General features: G+C 36.8%; 2 protein-coding genes across 5 annotated transcripts; one reads left to right on the forward strand and one right to left on the reverse strand.

The window, feature by feature from the left end:
* Positions 1 to 1132: 1132 nt before the first annotated feature.
* Positions 1133 to 5278, reverse strand: LOC107191619 (zinc finger CCCH domain-containing protein 14). 2 transcript variants are annotated; one of them, XM_015580698.1, is made up of 7 exons: positions 5168 to 5278; positions 2519 to 4252; positions 2291 to 2444; positions 2042 to 2202; positions 1653 to 1950; positions 1444 to 1573; positions 1133 to 1358 (listed from the first exon to the last, which is right to left on the reverse strand). In XM_015580698.1, the coding sequence occupies exons 1-7, from the start codon at positions 5204 to 5206 to the stop codon at positions 1133 to 1135; spliced, it is 2742 nt and encodes a 913-aa protein (XP_015436184.1). In that variant the 5' UTR covers positions 5207 to 5278. The 2 variants fall into 2 exon arrangements, with proteins under 2 accessions (XP_015436184.1, XP_015436185.1); XM_015580699.1 differs by lacking the exon at positions 1133 to 1358 and having other exon boundaries at positions 1523 to 1950; positions 2042 to 2220.
* Positions 5279 to 6227: 949 nt separating this feature from the next.
* Positions 6228 to 13292, forward strand: LOC107191657 (inositol hexakisphosphate kinase 1). 3 transcript variants are annotated; one of them, XM_015580749.1, is made up of 9 exons: positions 6228 to 6554; positions 7342 to 7468; positions 7669 to 7792; positions 7912 to 7991; positions 8153 to 8328; positions 8454 to 8659; positions 8847 to 9125; positions 12410 to 12682; positions 12937 to 13292. In XM_015580749.1, the coding sequence occupies exons 1-9, from the start codon at positions 6429 to 6431 to the stop codon at positions 13151 to 13153; spliced, it is 1608 nt and encodes a 535-aa protein (XP_015436235.1). In that variant the 5' UTR covers positions 6228 to 6428; the 3' UTR covers positions 13154 to 13292. The 3 variants fall into 3 exon arrangements, with proteins under 3 accessions (XP_015436235.1, XP_015436236.1, XP_015436237.1); XM_015580750.1 differs by having other exon boundaries at positions 12413 to 12682; XM_015580751.1 differs by lacking the exon at positions 6228 to 6554 and adding an exon at positions 6971 to 7002.
* The last annotated feature ends 412 nt before the right edge of the window (positions 13293 to 13704 follow it).

Raw genomic sequence — 13704 nt, forward strand, 5'->3', positions numbered from 1 at the left:
TGTGTTGTGTTAAGCTTGAACAATGCGAGATATAATGAATTTCGTAAAATTTCTGGATACAACTAAGTACGTGTTTATGCGTTTTTTTACGTATACAAGAAATTTATACATACATACGCAGAGTATCTAACAAAGTGAACGTACGACAGTTTGATTTTGAAGATGATACGGTCGACAGAAATTATACATTACATAAATGTGAGCAGTGTGACGTTACGTTGTTTCTTCAGTGGACGCTTCGAACGATCCTTTCTGTGGAAAATGATTACGATCACTACGACGATTATGCACAATGATCGAGTAACAGACAGAGCTCGTAGTAATTTAGAATATGCAAAGTAAAGTTTTCTCTTATTATGCAAAAACGTGTCTGCTACAACGGAAAAAAAAAAAAAATACATATCTGCTTTTCGCCAAAGGGGCAACGACTATTAAACCGAAAGCGTGTTAACGTTCGCGTCAATCAACGTGTATTACCCTCGAAAAGGTGTATTAACGTTGTCGACATTACACCGTGAAACACCAATACCGAATGAAACAAACAGAATTCAGAATCCATCTGATCAACTGGACTCGCGAGACGTAAAAGATCCAGCAAATATTGATCGTTTCTCAATACATGCAAAAACGTCCGTCAATATTACACGAGCGTTCATCATGTATACCGATACGTAAATATGTATAATACAGATTAAGAGAGTACGCGAATATCGAGATTTCCGGTTGGTCTGTACAATGCGTGTGAGCAGGAATACTATCGCAGTTTTTCTTTTGTTTTTTGTTCTTTTTTCTTTTTTTTTAGTAACTAGAGGACAAGAAAAAATTATTATTACCCTGCGTCGATTCTCTGGCTCGTTCTTAATTACTCTGAAACGGCATACTACAGAACGCGCAGTAACTCGTACGTCTGTAAGATTCATCAATGAAAATCTTCTACTATACACCCAACGGAATGCGATTGGCGACGGCAGTTATCGTTCTACCCGATGCGACTCAGTTTCTTTAGAAAACGCAAACGCCACATCCGTATCCGATTTTGAACCGTGTGACGGTATCCCTGCTCAAACGAGCAGTTCGCCTATTCGGCTAGAGCCAGTTGAAGGAATTTTGTACATCTGTACAATGTTCAGCCTCAATCTCGTCTGCGCCACGTGAATTTCGCTCTTTGACTGGATGTTTCGACGGCCGCCGGCGTCGGATGCGAGTACGGACAAGTTGGTTTGGTGCAGAACGGATGGTACTTGCACTGTTGAACGGGGTGAGAGAACACGCATCCTAGTTTTGTGCACGACAATCCGAATTTGCATTTAGGATGTTTGTAAGCGCACTTGTCTCCAAACTTACAAGCTGGGAACGCACTGCAGTAGAAAACAAATAGCTGGCTAAAGAATCGTAATGAGACGATGATAACACATTAAATGTCAAGTTAAACGGAGTGCGAACCTGCACATTACAAGTGGATGAAGATACGCGCACTTGTTGCCTAACGTACAATTCGGCCAGTATCTACACTTTTCCTTCGACTTGTCTATTACTGTTACTGCGCTTTCTGTTAAGGGTTTTTTCTCTAAACCTGGAACAGCAAAGTAGCCGAACACATGGAAACATTTATTCCGCAGCAACCACCACTACTTTTGTATCATATCACTTACGTTTGGCTAACAACGATTGGTTACTCGATAACGTACTCGACTTCAAATCTCCAGGACTCGGTGAATGAGATCTGTTATACACTATTGGACTTAATTTTCTTCTTTTCCTAGGTACCTCGTCAGTCTTCTCAACATTCTCGGTATTACAATTTTCGTTATTTTCTTCCACTCTTTCTTTCCCATTCGGATCGCACTCACCATCCATTTCGGTTACTTGAAAAACAGACGTTTCTGACTCATTCTGTGCATATACATCATTCTGTGTTGTTAAAAGCACAAGTTCATCGTCTTCATTTACCTTCAAATACGATTCAGGAAAATTGCGTTAAGACGAATAAAGAGAATCAACAATTGTACAATTAACAAACTGTAGCTTATTATGCAACTACCTCCATTTCCAAACGTTCGTCATCGTCGGACGAAGTTTTCTCTTTCGTAAGATTATTATTGTATCCGTTTAAAGTGACTAAAAATTTCTGGTTATCGTCGCTCCTTTGAAACAGCGACATTACCACTCCCATATGTTCCTCGGTAACCGATTGTTGTACATCTAAGACCGTACGTGATACTGAATATATTAACGAAAGAATTTTAGGTATTACACGCGTTTCTCTCCGCCTATACACAAACACACTTACAAGGCTTCGATTTTGTTTCGGATACATCTGTATTTAACTCGACTTGAATTTTCTCCATAACTAATCTCTTATTCGAGTTAAGATGTACCGATAAATTTTGTCCCACATCTCGTACGGCAGCAGGCTTGAGACGCTTCAAGGTTTGTTTCTTTTCCTGAAAGCACAATTAGTTAGAAAAACGACGATACCCATCCGAGATACAAATTATGGCATACATTTTATACGCACCAATAAAGATGGTTCTGGATTCTTTTGTGTAACGACAGATTGGTTGGCCTCTGCAACAGCTCGTAACAGGAGGGACTGTGTTGCGCGTTTCTGTACAGGTTGTAACGGTTTCAATGGTCTTGGTGTCACAATTACTTTGCTGGGTATCTTTGTATCTCCAACGTCTTCCGTGTCACTCGATTCTTTGCTCGTTCTCTCCAATGATTTTACTCGTTTCCTTTCAGTTTTTCCCGATATAATAACCTTATTCACGGCTATTATATGAGATTTGATAGGACCAGAATTTCCAGTAGATTGCACGTCATCGTCCAACTCTTCTTCCGCGCCCAGATTCAGGTAATCATCTTCTTCGCTACTCTGGGAACGCCTATTTGTTGAATTGAAACCACCACTTTTAATGCTTACTGGTCTGAAATTATTTTTTAGCGGTCCCAATCTATTTTTTATATTTTTATTGCTACTCAATGTATCGCGATCTTGCTCTAAAGGTTTGTTCTTGAATTCCACTGGTTCTTTACCTCCTAACTGTTTCTGCAACTTATTGGTACTCGCAATCCCTAAACGATCTTTAACCGTACCCATCGTTTTCTCCGTCGGTTTCGATTTCACGATGGAATTTACTTTTTCTCTTAATTCTACGTTTTTAGGTATTCTCTCGATCTTCGAGTTGCCTAATCGAGTCTTTATGTCGCCAGTTTTGTCCGAATCATTGTGTTGCGATTCGACTTCTCGATTCCTTTTTACGCGTTCATCTACCTCAAAGTTTCTTCCCCTCTGAAAATTGTTATTACGGTTGCCATCGAATCTATGCTTTTCCATGCGCTTTTCATTCTGCCTGTACCGACCTTCGTTATCTGTCTTCTCCCTATGTATTTCAAATTTCTTTCTAGGGGACGCTATACCAAGACGATTTTTAACAGAGACAACAGAAGTAACTTTTGGCTTGTTAATACAAGATTTTAATTTCCTTGCATTGTCTTCCGTCGTGCTGTTTTCATTCTCTTCGATCCTTGAACGCTTTGCTTCGGTCTGTTTCTTTTCTGAATTGTCGCGAAAGTTACTCGCCGTATCCAGAGGCCTCTTTAAATTAATTTTGGATAATGTGTCATCTGCCTTTGAACTGACTCGAGAATCCACAGATCTACCGGTGGGAGTTTCGAAAGAAGCTGCTTCTTTATTCGCGATCCCAGTTTCACCATCACACGATTGCGATTTCCTCGACGCGGGCAGTTGAGAGACATTATAATTTGATCCAGTATCCAACATAGCTTCACGGCTTGTTGTACTCTTTAGAGATTTCTCTGTACTTTTGGTCTGATTCGTATCCAATTTTTGACTAGGCACAGATGTTTTTGTGCTCTGCTTGTTACATGACTTTTCTTCCTTTGTATTTTTATTAGAAGACTTTTCCGGAGTTTGATTAGCAGCCTGATCTTCTAAAAAAGAGGTTGTAGACGTTTTTCTCTTTTTCCTTTCTTCTTCCTGCTTGACCACAACTGTAGGCACAAATTCTCTTAACGACTTCTTTTTTGCTACCGTGACCTTCTGTAATTTTTTTAACACTTGATCATGCAGCCAGTCCACAAATGGTGTGGTACAATTCTCCAAAAACAGGTATAGATCATCGTGCATTTGTTGGCGTGACTTTTTGTTTACAACCATTACTAAAATATAATCAGGTAATTCTTCGTCGTATCGGACTCCTAACTCTAGCAGCTTAGCACGAATAGCGCTCTGAAAGAAAGTAAGACCAAGTATTTTTAATGCAGTGTTTACAATCCTGAGCCAATTAATGGAGTATCCTAAAACCCTGCTACGTAATTACAAAGTTTATTCTTCGACAGAAAATCGACTATTCTAATAATTTCGTCATCTGCTTCGTATTGCAATTTTTTTAATTGTAAGATTGATTCGTCACGAAATCGCGTAAACATGTAGATAAACTTATCGCAAGACTACTCGTGCGATATATTAACCCTTTCGTTACCGATGGATGTTCCACCAGTACATACGCTGATGCTGTACGGACCAGCGAGCCACGAATGCGGCGCTAATGAGAAGCACTAATAAAAATTACTACAGAATTTATTTTGCTATCATGATTTATCATTTGTGTAAAAATTATTTAAAGATATAGAATTCCAGTATAGAAATAACAAAATGTGAACTTTACATAAAAACAATCTTGTCAATAATAAATCATAACTAAAAAGATCACCATTGAATTAATAAGGAAGCTCTGTGTGATAAATTTGAAGAAAACATGACCATGTATAATACACACTGTCCGAAATACATATACGCATATGTATACGTATACATACGCGTGTGTATATAGTGCTTGCGGATCATTTTTCGGATGACGGACATATCCGACAGTGGTATCTATGGACTTTTTTCCGGATGACGGATATATCCGACAGTGGGGGCGAAAGGGTTAAGGAGATCGTTGTTGACTTACTCCAAATTAAAACTGTTTAGAATAACGCTACAGAAATAGCTCAATATTGATCAAACAACGGTAATCAGATCATTAAAACGACGAATCGTTAACAATCCCGCGAAATTTCTAAGTAGAAATTGATAGAGTCGATGAGGTAGCTAGAAAAATTTAAGATGCCCAAATAATAGTGCAGATCTATTACTTACACGTAATTGATTTGTAACTTCTATACCGCGTATATCCATGATTGACAATCACATTTAATGTGTCAATCACACGGAACAATGAAACGATTTTCGATTCAAGAAACAGATGATATTAATACGAATATTCAAGAATAAAAACATCCTCTGCCACGAAGGATCAGAGTACCTCCTTCCATTGACGAGAGAATACTTCTAGGTAGGAAACCTCACAGAAGCGTTTGCTATACAAAACAATTCGTGAGTATGTAGACAAAAAAGCGATACCAAACCAAACTCTAATGGATTTACTTTGTTATATTGTCTTGCGCGCATGTATGTAGCAATCATTCCAAGTCTAACAAATGAATAGTTTGTAAATAATTTGAAGTATAGTTGTGCATCGAACATTGTACCACTGAAAATATATATTTTTTAACAACCATTTATATATATATATATATATATATATATATATATACATAGATATAGTTGTTCACCGACGAGAAAACTCGGCTTACCCTAGGGGAAAAAGTGAGGTAGGCGAAGGGCTTCCTGCCATTTAGTTTTGGGAGTTACTGAAATTTATGCCATACTAACATTCGGATTGAAAGTATTGAAATAAATTTACTTAGTGATAGGAAACTTTTCTTCTACGCTACTTTTTCCCCTAGCGGAAGAGAAAGGCCTTCTACCACTTGGGTCTCGGAGTTACTGAAATTTATGCGAAATGAACATTCGGTTTAATATTTATTTCAAATATTGAAATCGAGCGGTAGGAGGTCTTAACCCCTACATTGCTTTTTCCCCTAGAGGAAGTCGAATTTGCTCGGTGCTTTCACGTTCCCCCAATGGTATACTTTTATTCGTTACGCACTCGAATGCCAGATGTCGCTATTCTCTTCGAGTTTCCCTAACTTCAACGCATATGCCCATCGGATGAAATAATTTGCATGACCGTAGGTAGCTGATCTGATATCTGAATAGACTGGACTGGAATATACAGCTGATTTGATCTGATATCATAAAGTGCTATACTGTGCATTGTTGATTATGAAAAATTGATTAATTGTACACTTTGAATATTCCAAGATCTGTTTCACATACACCAATAAAAATTACGTTACTTTTCGCACGATTAAACGTTCAGACACTACATATGTAATAGTGAAGTTGTTCGTCAATGTTAGATGGGTACGAAACGTGTCGAGAAATATAGAAGTACAAATCTTGTGAACGATTCGTGTTGCTTGAAATCTCGTATATTGGACTATAATAAGCGGTTATGGTATATCTGTCGAGCGTCTGGGGCATGGGAGATACTAAATCACAGTGCCACAGTACAAACAGTTCTTCCTCCTTTCTGCAGGAGAATGACGAAGAAGTCGCGTTGTTGCCTCTCAAGAATCAGGTAAGAGACAGTACCGTCGTACTTTTACACGCCATTGTTTCATCAATATTGTGGCTTCAAACTTTTCTCTCTACCTTTTATGTACGCCTATATATATTATTTAGCGTTGGTTTTGCTGTGTTTGAGGCTTTTAAAAACTTGATTCGATTTAATTACGAATCACAAGTACATTCAGTCTTTTACATCGGTGTGTTGTTTTTGCGTTTGTATACATACACATGTATGAATACGTTTATTTGCATATGTTTGTGCTGCTTCATATGGTACCAAAATGAAATTGATCGAAAAATACGTCCTGTTCTTATAATAATTATTAGAACATGTGCTATGAGGACGGTGTGTGTATGTATGTATGCGCGCGTGTACGTATATATCTTTGCGTGGCGTGCGTGTGTGTGTGTGTGCGCGCGCGCGTGCGTGGTGTGTGAGTGTGTGTAGCAAGCAGCAGGTATGTACATGTGATTTATATAGATATGTGAATTAATCAGCTCATTTATTAGTACATGCCTGTGAATCAGTTGACTCGCGCGCCTTTTCAGTATATAATGTTTTACCCATACTTTCGGCAATTAATAACTCGTAAACGAAGCTTTTAATGCAATTTCGTTATTCTTGATTTTCGTTTTATTTTGGCATGTAGTATTATCACGTCTTAATGTTTCAAACTATTTGTAGCTGCAAACCATCTTTTTTAAGTTTATCATCGGTTACATAGGAAACACGTTAGCAAGTGACATATTGTTTCGTAGTCTATGTATTAATTTCATAAATTCTATATTTCTTATAGGTCGGCGGACACACAAGATTACTTTTACTCAATCAGAATACTATTTGCAAGCCCTTAAATTGCAGGGAACTTGATTTTTATCAAAACATTCCGCAAGATATACAAATCTTTGTCCCAAAATTTAAAGGTAAGGCTCTTTTACGTTGTTTCTCGTCTTTCTTCAATATCTTTCTTGGTTTTGTTATGTAAAATATATGTTTTCCTTGATCCACAAAGTTCCAAACACTTTATACAACAGACCCAATGATTCTCTTGCGTTTAACGCATTCATACAGTAGTATAGATTCTTTCTATCGATGATAGTTGTCTTTCTTTTAAATTTTTGAGGTATCATGCAAGCTTCCAATAGCGGCGAAGTTACATTGGAGAAGCGATATAGTCCTAGCTTTAGAGAACAAGATGCCAGACAAGGTCATAATTCGACCAAAAGAAAGAGAGACGATGTCCTCAGGTATACTATTCAAAGATACATTCAATTATTTCGGAAGAGAATATTTTTTAATCTAAATAGCAGCCAAAAGATTTTTTATACCGTAATAGGGGTACTTGACAATCATTCGATTCTTTTAGAATGAAAATTCATCGTGATAACACGTTGACAGGAATACCAAAACCAGGAGTGCATTTGGATAATACGCAGAATAGACAGTGTATGCATTATATTCCACTACAACTAATAATAGATAGGTTTAGATGGATAATAATAATAGAAAGATTTGAATGAAATCGATAAAAATTACCGAAGAAGCGAGAAAGTTTACGCGTTTCGTGTTTCGTTACAAAGAATTACATCGTTTTACCATAAAAATAGATTTCCTCTTATTGGAGAATATAACGTCACAATACACACATCCGTGTATTCTGGATCTGAAGATGGGGACCAGACATTACGGTGACGATGCGTCTGCTGAGAAACGCAGTAAACAAATTGCGAAATGTGCTGCCAGTACATCAGCATCGTTAGGTGTTCGATTATGTGGAATGCAGGTTTGTTAACGCGACAATTTTTAATACGTGCGATGAAATGAATTTAATTGATAAAATACAGGATTAAGTTAACGGTATTAAGAACCGGAATAATACTTTTAATAATAGAGCAACCACTTCTATAGGTCTATCAAACTGACACCAATCATTACATCAAAAGAGATAAATATTGGGGTCGGGAACTGAACGAAGAAGGTTTTAAGGCAGCGTTGTATCGTTTTTTTCACGACGGTTTTCGTTTACGAACGTTGGTGATCGAAAAAGTCGTGTCCCGGTTAGAACAGTTACGACGCGCAATCGAAAGACAAAGCAGCTACCGATTTTACTCGTGGTGAGTGCGTTTGAATCAAACCCATTGGAATAATTGAAAGATAAAAAGTGTTTTCCGATCGTGTTACGGAATGATTCGACACGGAGCACATCTAAAAAAGAAAATATTTTGAATATTTTAAATATTCCATCGGTGAATTTCCGACGATAAAAGAATGCCACTATTAATCATTTCAAACGATTTCCAGTTCGTTACTAGTTGTATACGAAGGATATCAAATAAACGATTTTTCGGGTCTAAAACATTCACCATCCGCTCTACAAACAGAAGAAGAATCAACCAATTCTAGTTTCGTCGACGATGTTGCTTCTAGTTCAGAAGCATGCTACGACGCTGATACAAGTAACAATTCTACAGACTACAATCTTTCAATTCAGGAGGAAATTAGTCAAGCAACTTTACATAAAGGATTCGGCGAAGCAGCCGCGAGAGGGGCCAAAAATACCGGAAGTTTCTATCCCACAAGGTTTGTAATCAGTTATTTATTTATTTATTTATTTATTTATTTAATGTTCCGATTCGTCGCAAATCTCCGAGTTTTCGCAAATGTACAGTTTTTTTGTTACACTTGTTGTTGAAACAAACATAATACAGGAGTGTAAGTCTTCTTACGGGTCGTTTCTGTAAAAGGTATGAGAATCTTTTCCGATGCTCAACCGGCATTTTGTGACACGAGACGTTTATCCATTGTTTTGTAAGGGAAATAAGATATCGTTGAGTTTTGGTTTGATTATTTACGCGTCTTCTGTTTTGAATTCACTGTCATTGTGATTTTATAAACAATCGAAAAAATAATTGTCACTACGACTCGGTACAGAACGATGCGAATTAAATTCCTATCGTTGTGATGCTATAAACGAACATATTCCTCGCGTAAATTAATACCTACCCGAAGAAAGTCATGAATCGCTCACGCGCTTTTACGAATTTACTTAATTTTTCGTTGTTTCGTTCTCTCATTCGTTCGCTCTCTCATTCATTGATTTGTACGTGCATTACCCCTATGCGTTACAACACTAGGAATGTAATTATCGTGTCTCCTCTTATTCAAAAATTGTAATCACGTACGTTTATACGTAGTTTTATCAACGTTGTCGCTATAAATTCTACGAGACTTTACGTCGATATTTGTAACCCTCCGATATTTTGAATGGAAATGAGAACGTGCACTGACTGGTAAAGTTATGTACATATTTAAAGAATACGCGTGGATTTCATTCGTTGAAAATATATTTTTCTGCAGTTTTATCCGAATTTAAACGTAAATTTGTTGTTCATGCAAAAGACGTAGAAAAAGATAAATACTTTAATATAGACTGAAAACTCATCCCGTCGAGGTTGATAAAATTTAACGCAACGATGACGTAACGAATAGTTGTCCATGGTTATCGTTATACGCAGCCACAAATCCTATCAGAACATTGGAGGGTTTATTACAAAAGACAAAAATATAAGTTGGTATAATGATTTTAGTTCAATTACCAGCTTGTTTCAATCGTATTTTGTTAAAATTCGGTTTAGAGGAAATATCGCACCTTCAGTACTTTAGCGTATTAAATATTATACATCTAGTTTAATTATCATGCAATGAATAACTTCGATGAACGATCGAATGATATAATTTTGTTATTCGATTTTTATGGAAAATTTGTTTACGTTTATTGTTACGAATAACCACAGGAATATGCATTTTGCAATTTACTAGTACGATATACATTAACGATTAATTGCAACGTCGTTACATTTTACGAAACATTCCTCGCAAAATTTCGATTGTTTGCTCAGAGTCTGGGTTATCTCACAATCCAGTAAGTACTTATTTTTGGGCTATACTTTGCAAACGCACTCACACGACAGCATAAGAAAGATGTACGTACATGATCGTTACACGCACATATGTACCTACATATACATATGTATACGCGTATTTGAATTCGAATCAAGAAATTGGAAACAGCTTTTTGTGCTGTTCACACGCCTAACTACTTGATTCTTTTTTGTCCCGTAAACAGAGACATTGTTTAAACATACAATTCTTTGAAAATTTCAAATACATACCTATGATTATTTGTAAATATATTTTTTAAGTTGCTAAATTCGTGTCCGTAAGTTCACGTTCAAATTTGTACGCTAATGAACTGACAGTGCGATATTTTCCTAATTTAAGCATGTATATTTCTGTGTACCGTCACTTTTTAGAAAACTGCTCTTTATTACGGCCGAACTATAATAAAGCGCGGCAATACCAGTCCCTAATCGAGCCCGATCAGTTTCTTACTAGGGGAGGATCAGAGCTGAAAGTGGTGGATTACAAAATCCTTTCGTAGGTATATTGTTGGTCATGCGTAGAGAGTACAGCTCTACAAAAGTTTGTAGGTGCAAATATATTTATGAATTAAGAACAGAAAGAAAGAGATAAATGGGACATTTTTTAAGCTGCGTTGCTTCATGCATATTTGACTACATTAACATAAGTATACGATGCATCGAGTCAGTGTTGTACACGCATGAACGCACATCCGTATACATACCACACATATAGACGTATTACACATCACACAGAGACAGAAATAAATGAATACTACATATATGATACATACATACATGCATGCGTACGTACAATATGCGCCTACATACAGAGGGACACACACACACACACGTACACATTATCATCAACACACGTGTGTGTATGTGTGTTTGTGTACACACGGTTAGAGACGTTTCTAAATGATTTCTAGACGATTTCTTTTTTAATCTTTCAGTTAATACAAATCAATCGTGTATTACGTCGAAAAAAAAAATGCAATATGTTCGGTAAGCGATGGATTTCTCGTAAAAGAAAGAGATCATCAAAATATAATATTGTTTCGTTTAAAAGATTTCATCGTGCTCCAAAAAGAAAAATACGCATCGTTTTTCTCGTGTTCTTTCATTTTTGTTAAGTACGTACAGCGCTGCGCGATCCGATATCCTTGGAAAATTTAGGACATATAATGCGTTGATTTCCGGGAATATGTAGATGGAATTCTTATCACATCAATATGCTTTTCGGCATGGCACCGGTTTTGTTCACATCGAGACTTTCTCAAGAATGTTTTTTGTTTTTGTAACAGTGTTGTGATTTTAAATTTGTAAACATTATACGAAAAATCCACCGTTTACTTTGCATTCTGTGTAGAAAGATTTAAACGTTTTCTTTTATTCAAAAATATATGACCTACAGGGCCTGCATGCCCGCTACGGTCTGGGCAATTACATAAAGGGTTATTAGTAGATGGTAAGAGGTCATGCATTGTACCATGTGCGACATCTCGATGATGAAGGTGCGTAAAAATTTCATCGTGTGTCCTTTTATTTTTCTTCAGTTAAATAGAGCGTCTATAAATTTTTGTTCATTGCAATAAGAGTTCGTTCCAAACATTTCATTACTTAGGATTGTCTTGTAACACGCTATATATGTATATGTATAAATACGTAACACGCCCCGGTACAGAGTCAAGGCTGATTTTGTAGTTTTCAATTAATTTCGTATTATTTTGCAAGTAACTAATATGAAAAAGTAAGCGGACTAATTCAGAAAAAACGGAAGAATAGTTTTACTTGCTTTAAAGTTGCAAAGATATCGTGAACTTTTTACGCGCCCCGTGCATTTTATTATTACATTCTAATTATCCCATTCAGTTATCGCAAGTAAATTAAAAGCGGAACGTTAATAATGATGGCCTTTATGTCGTAAACTCACAATCATAGCAGCGAGGAGACTGTTTTCGACGAATCTAGCGACAGCTTGATCGACACAGTGCTTCAAACTCCGAGATATGAACAGTGGATGATATATGGCAGCTCTAACGACGAATTCTGTTTCGAGCAAAGTTCGGATATCGCAGAGGACACTAGTTCCGACACGGAAGTTAGATCAGATAGCGGACCAAAAAGGCAAAGACACGAACATCGACTACTTCGTCTTTACGAGAACGAAGAGGGAATAGAGGAAAATGTTGAATGTGCCGGTATATCGAACAGGTCGGTAAATCAAGTCCGTGTATACATATGTATATTTGTCATTTATGTGTGTATGTACGTATGTCGTAACGATATCTGTTGTTTCTTTTTTCCAAGATGTCATTATTATTATTAATATTATGATTATTATTGTGATTATCATTATTATTAAAATTATTTTTTTTTTTATTGTTAGGAATTTTTAATCGTTGATGTACATATTTTTGTCTACATTCGTCATATTGGTTACGTGAAAATAACAATTTTATTCATAGGTACACGCCTTGTTCATACCGAACGAAAATGAAACAGAAGTCGCAAGATGCACGCGTCGACGTAAGAATGATCGATTTTGCGAATGCAACTTTCGTTCACGGCTCAACTGTAGCTTGTGATTCGAGTTCCACCCTACATCAAGGTCCGGACTGTGGTTTCTTAACGGGTCTCGACAGTCTGAGGCGACTTCTTCTTGAAATTCTGACCGAGGGTTGAACAGTTAGGTGGACCCGATTTATGTACAGTGAGAAAGATTGAACATTTTGCTGGTAAAATACAAAAAACGACAATGAATAACGGCTATCCCAAATTGAACAGTGGACAAAATATATGTTTTATTCGCGCAAAGGACGCTAACGACAAAATTTATTGATCGCGATATGCGATTGGCTCCAGTGAAACCGATGATCTGTACATACTTTGAGTGTATAATTTTATGTTGTGACGTACCATAAAGGATGTAAGACGTATGTATAGTGAACGTATAGAAATATCGTGTACAGTGTGTGTGCACGAATCGTGTCATCTGAGTATTGTATGCGATTCCTGATATAAATGGAAAAATATAGAATAAATCGAAAATGAATTTGTTTCTTGTGCATCCTTACCTGAACTACAAATAAGATAGTTATTATTAAACTAACACACCCTTTCGTTTCGGTGAATTTCCACAATCAGGAGCATTCTTTCATTCCACTTCCACTCAACGCGCAAATTCCACACTCAAATTGTGTTTGACAAACGAAACGATCCGTCAATTGAAAAAA

This window comes from Dufourea novaeangliae, unplaced genomic scaffold, assembly GCF_001272555.1.
Source record: "Dufourea novaeangliae isolate 0120121106 unplaced genomic scaffold, ASM127255v1 scaffold228, whole genome shotgun sequence".
Lineage (NCBI taxonomy): Eukaryota > Metazoa > Arthropoda > Insecta > Hymenoptera > Halictidae > Dufourea > Dufourea novaeangliae.

Excerpts from the sequence above, each read along its gene's own strand:
- LOC107191619 (XM_015580698.1), bottom strand. The coding sequence starts at position 5,206 with ATGGATATACGCGGTATAGAAGTTACAAATCAATTACGT. Across the intron at positions 4,253-5,167 it reads AAGTTACAAATCAATTACGT|AGCGCTATTCGTGCTAAGCT; the intron begins GTAAGTAATAGA and ends ACTTTCTTTCAG. Across the intron at positions 1,951-2,041 it reads ACGAACGTTTGGAAATGGAG|GTAAATGAAGACGATGAACT; the intron begins GTAGTTGCATAA and ends TCGTATTTGAAG.
- LOC107191657 (XM_015580749.1), top strand. The coding sequence starts at position 6,429 with ATGGTATATCTGTCGAGCGTCTGGGGCATGGGAGATACTAAATCACAG. Across the intron at positions 7,992-8,152 it reads TAATACGCAGAATAGACAGT|ATTTCCTCTTATTGGAGAAT; the intron begins GTATGCATTATA and ends CCATAAAAATAG. Across the intron at positions 8,329-8,453 it reads TTCGATTATGTGGAATGCAG|GTCTATCAAACTGACACCAA; the intron begins GTTTGTTAACGC and ends CCACTTCTATAG.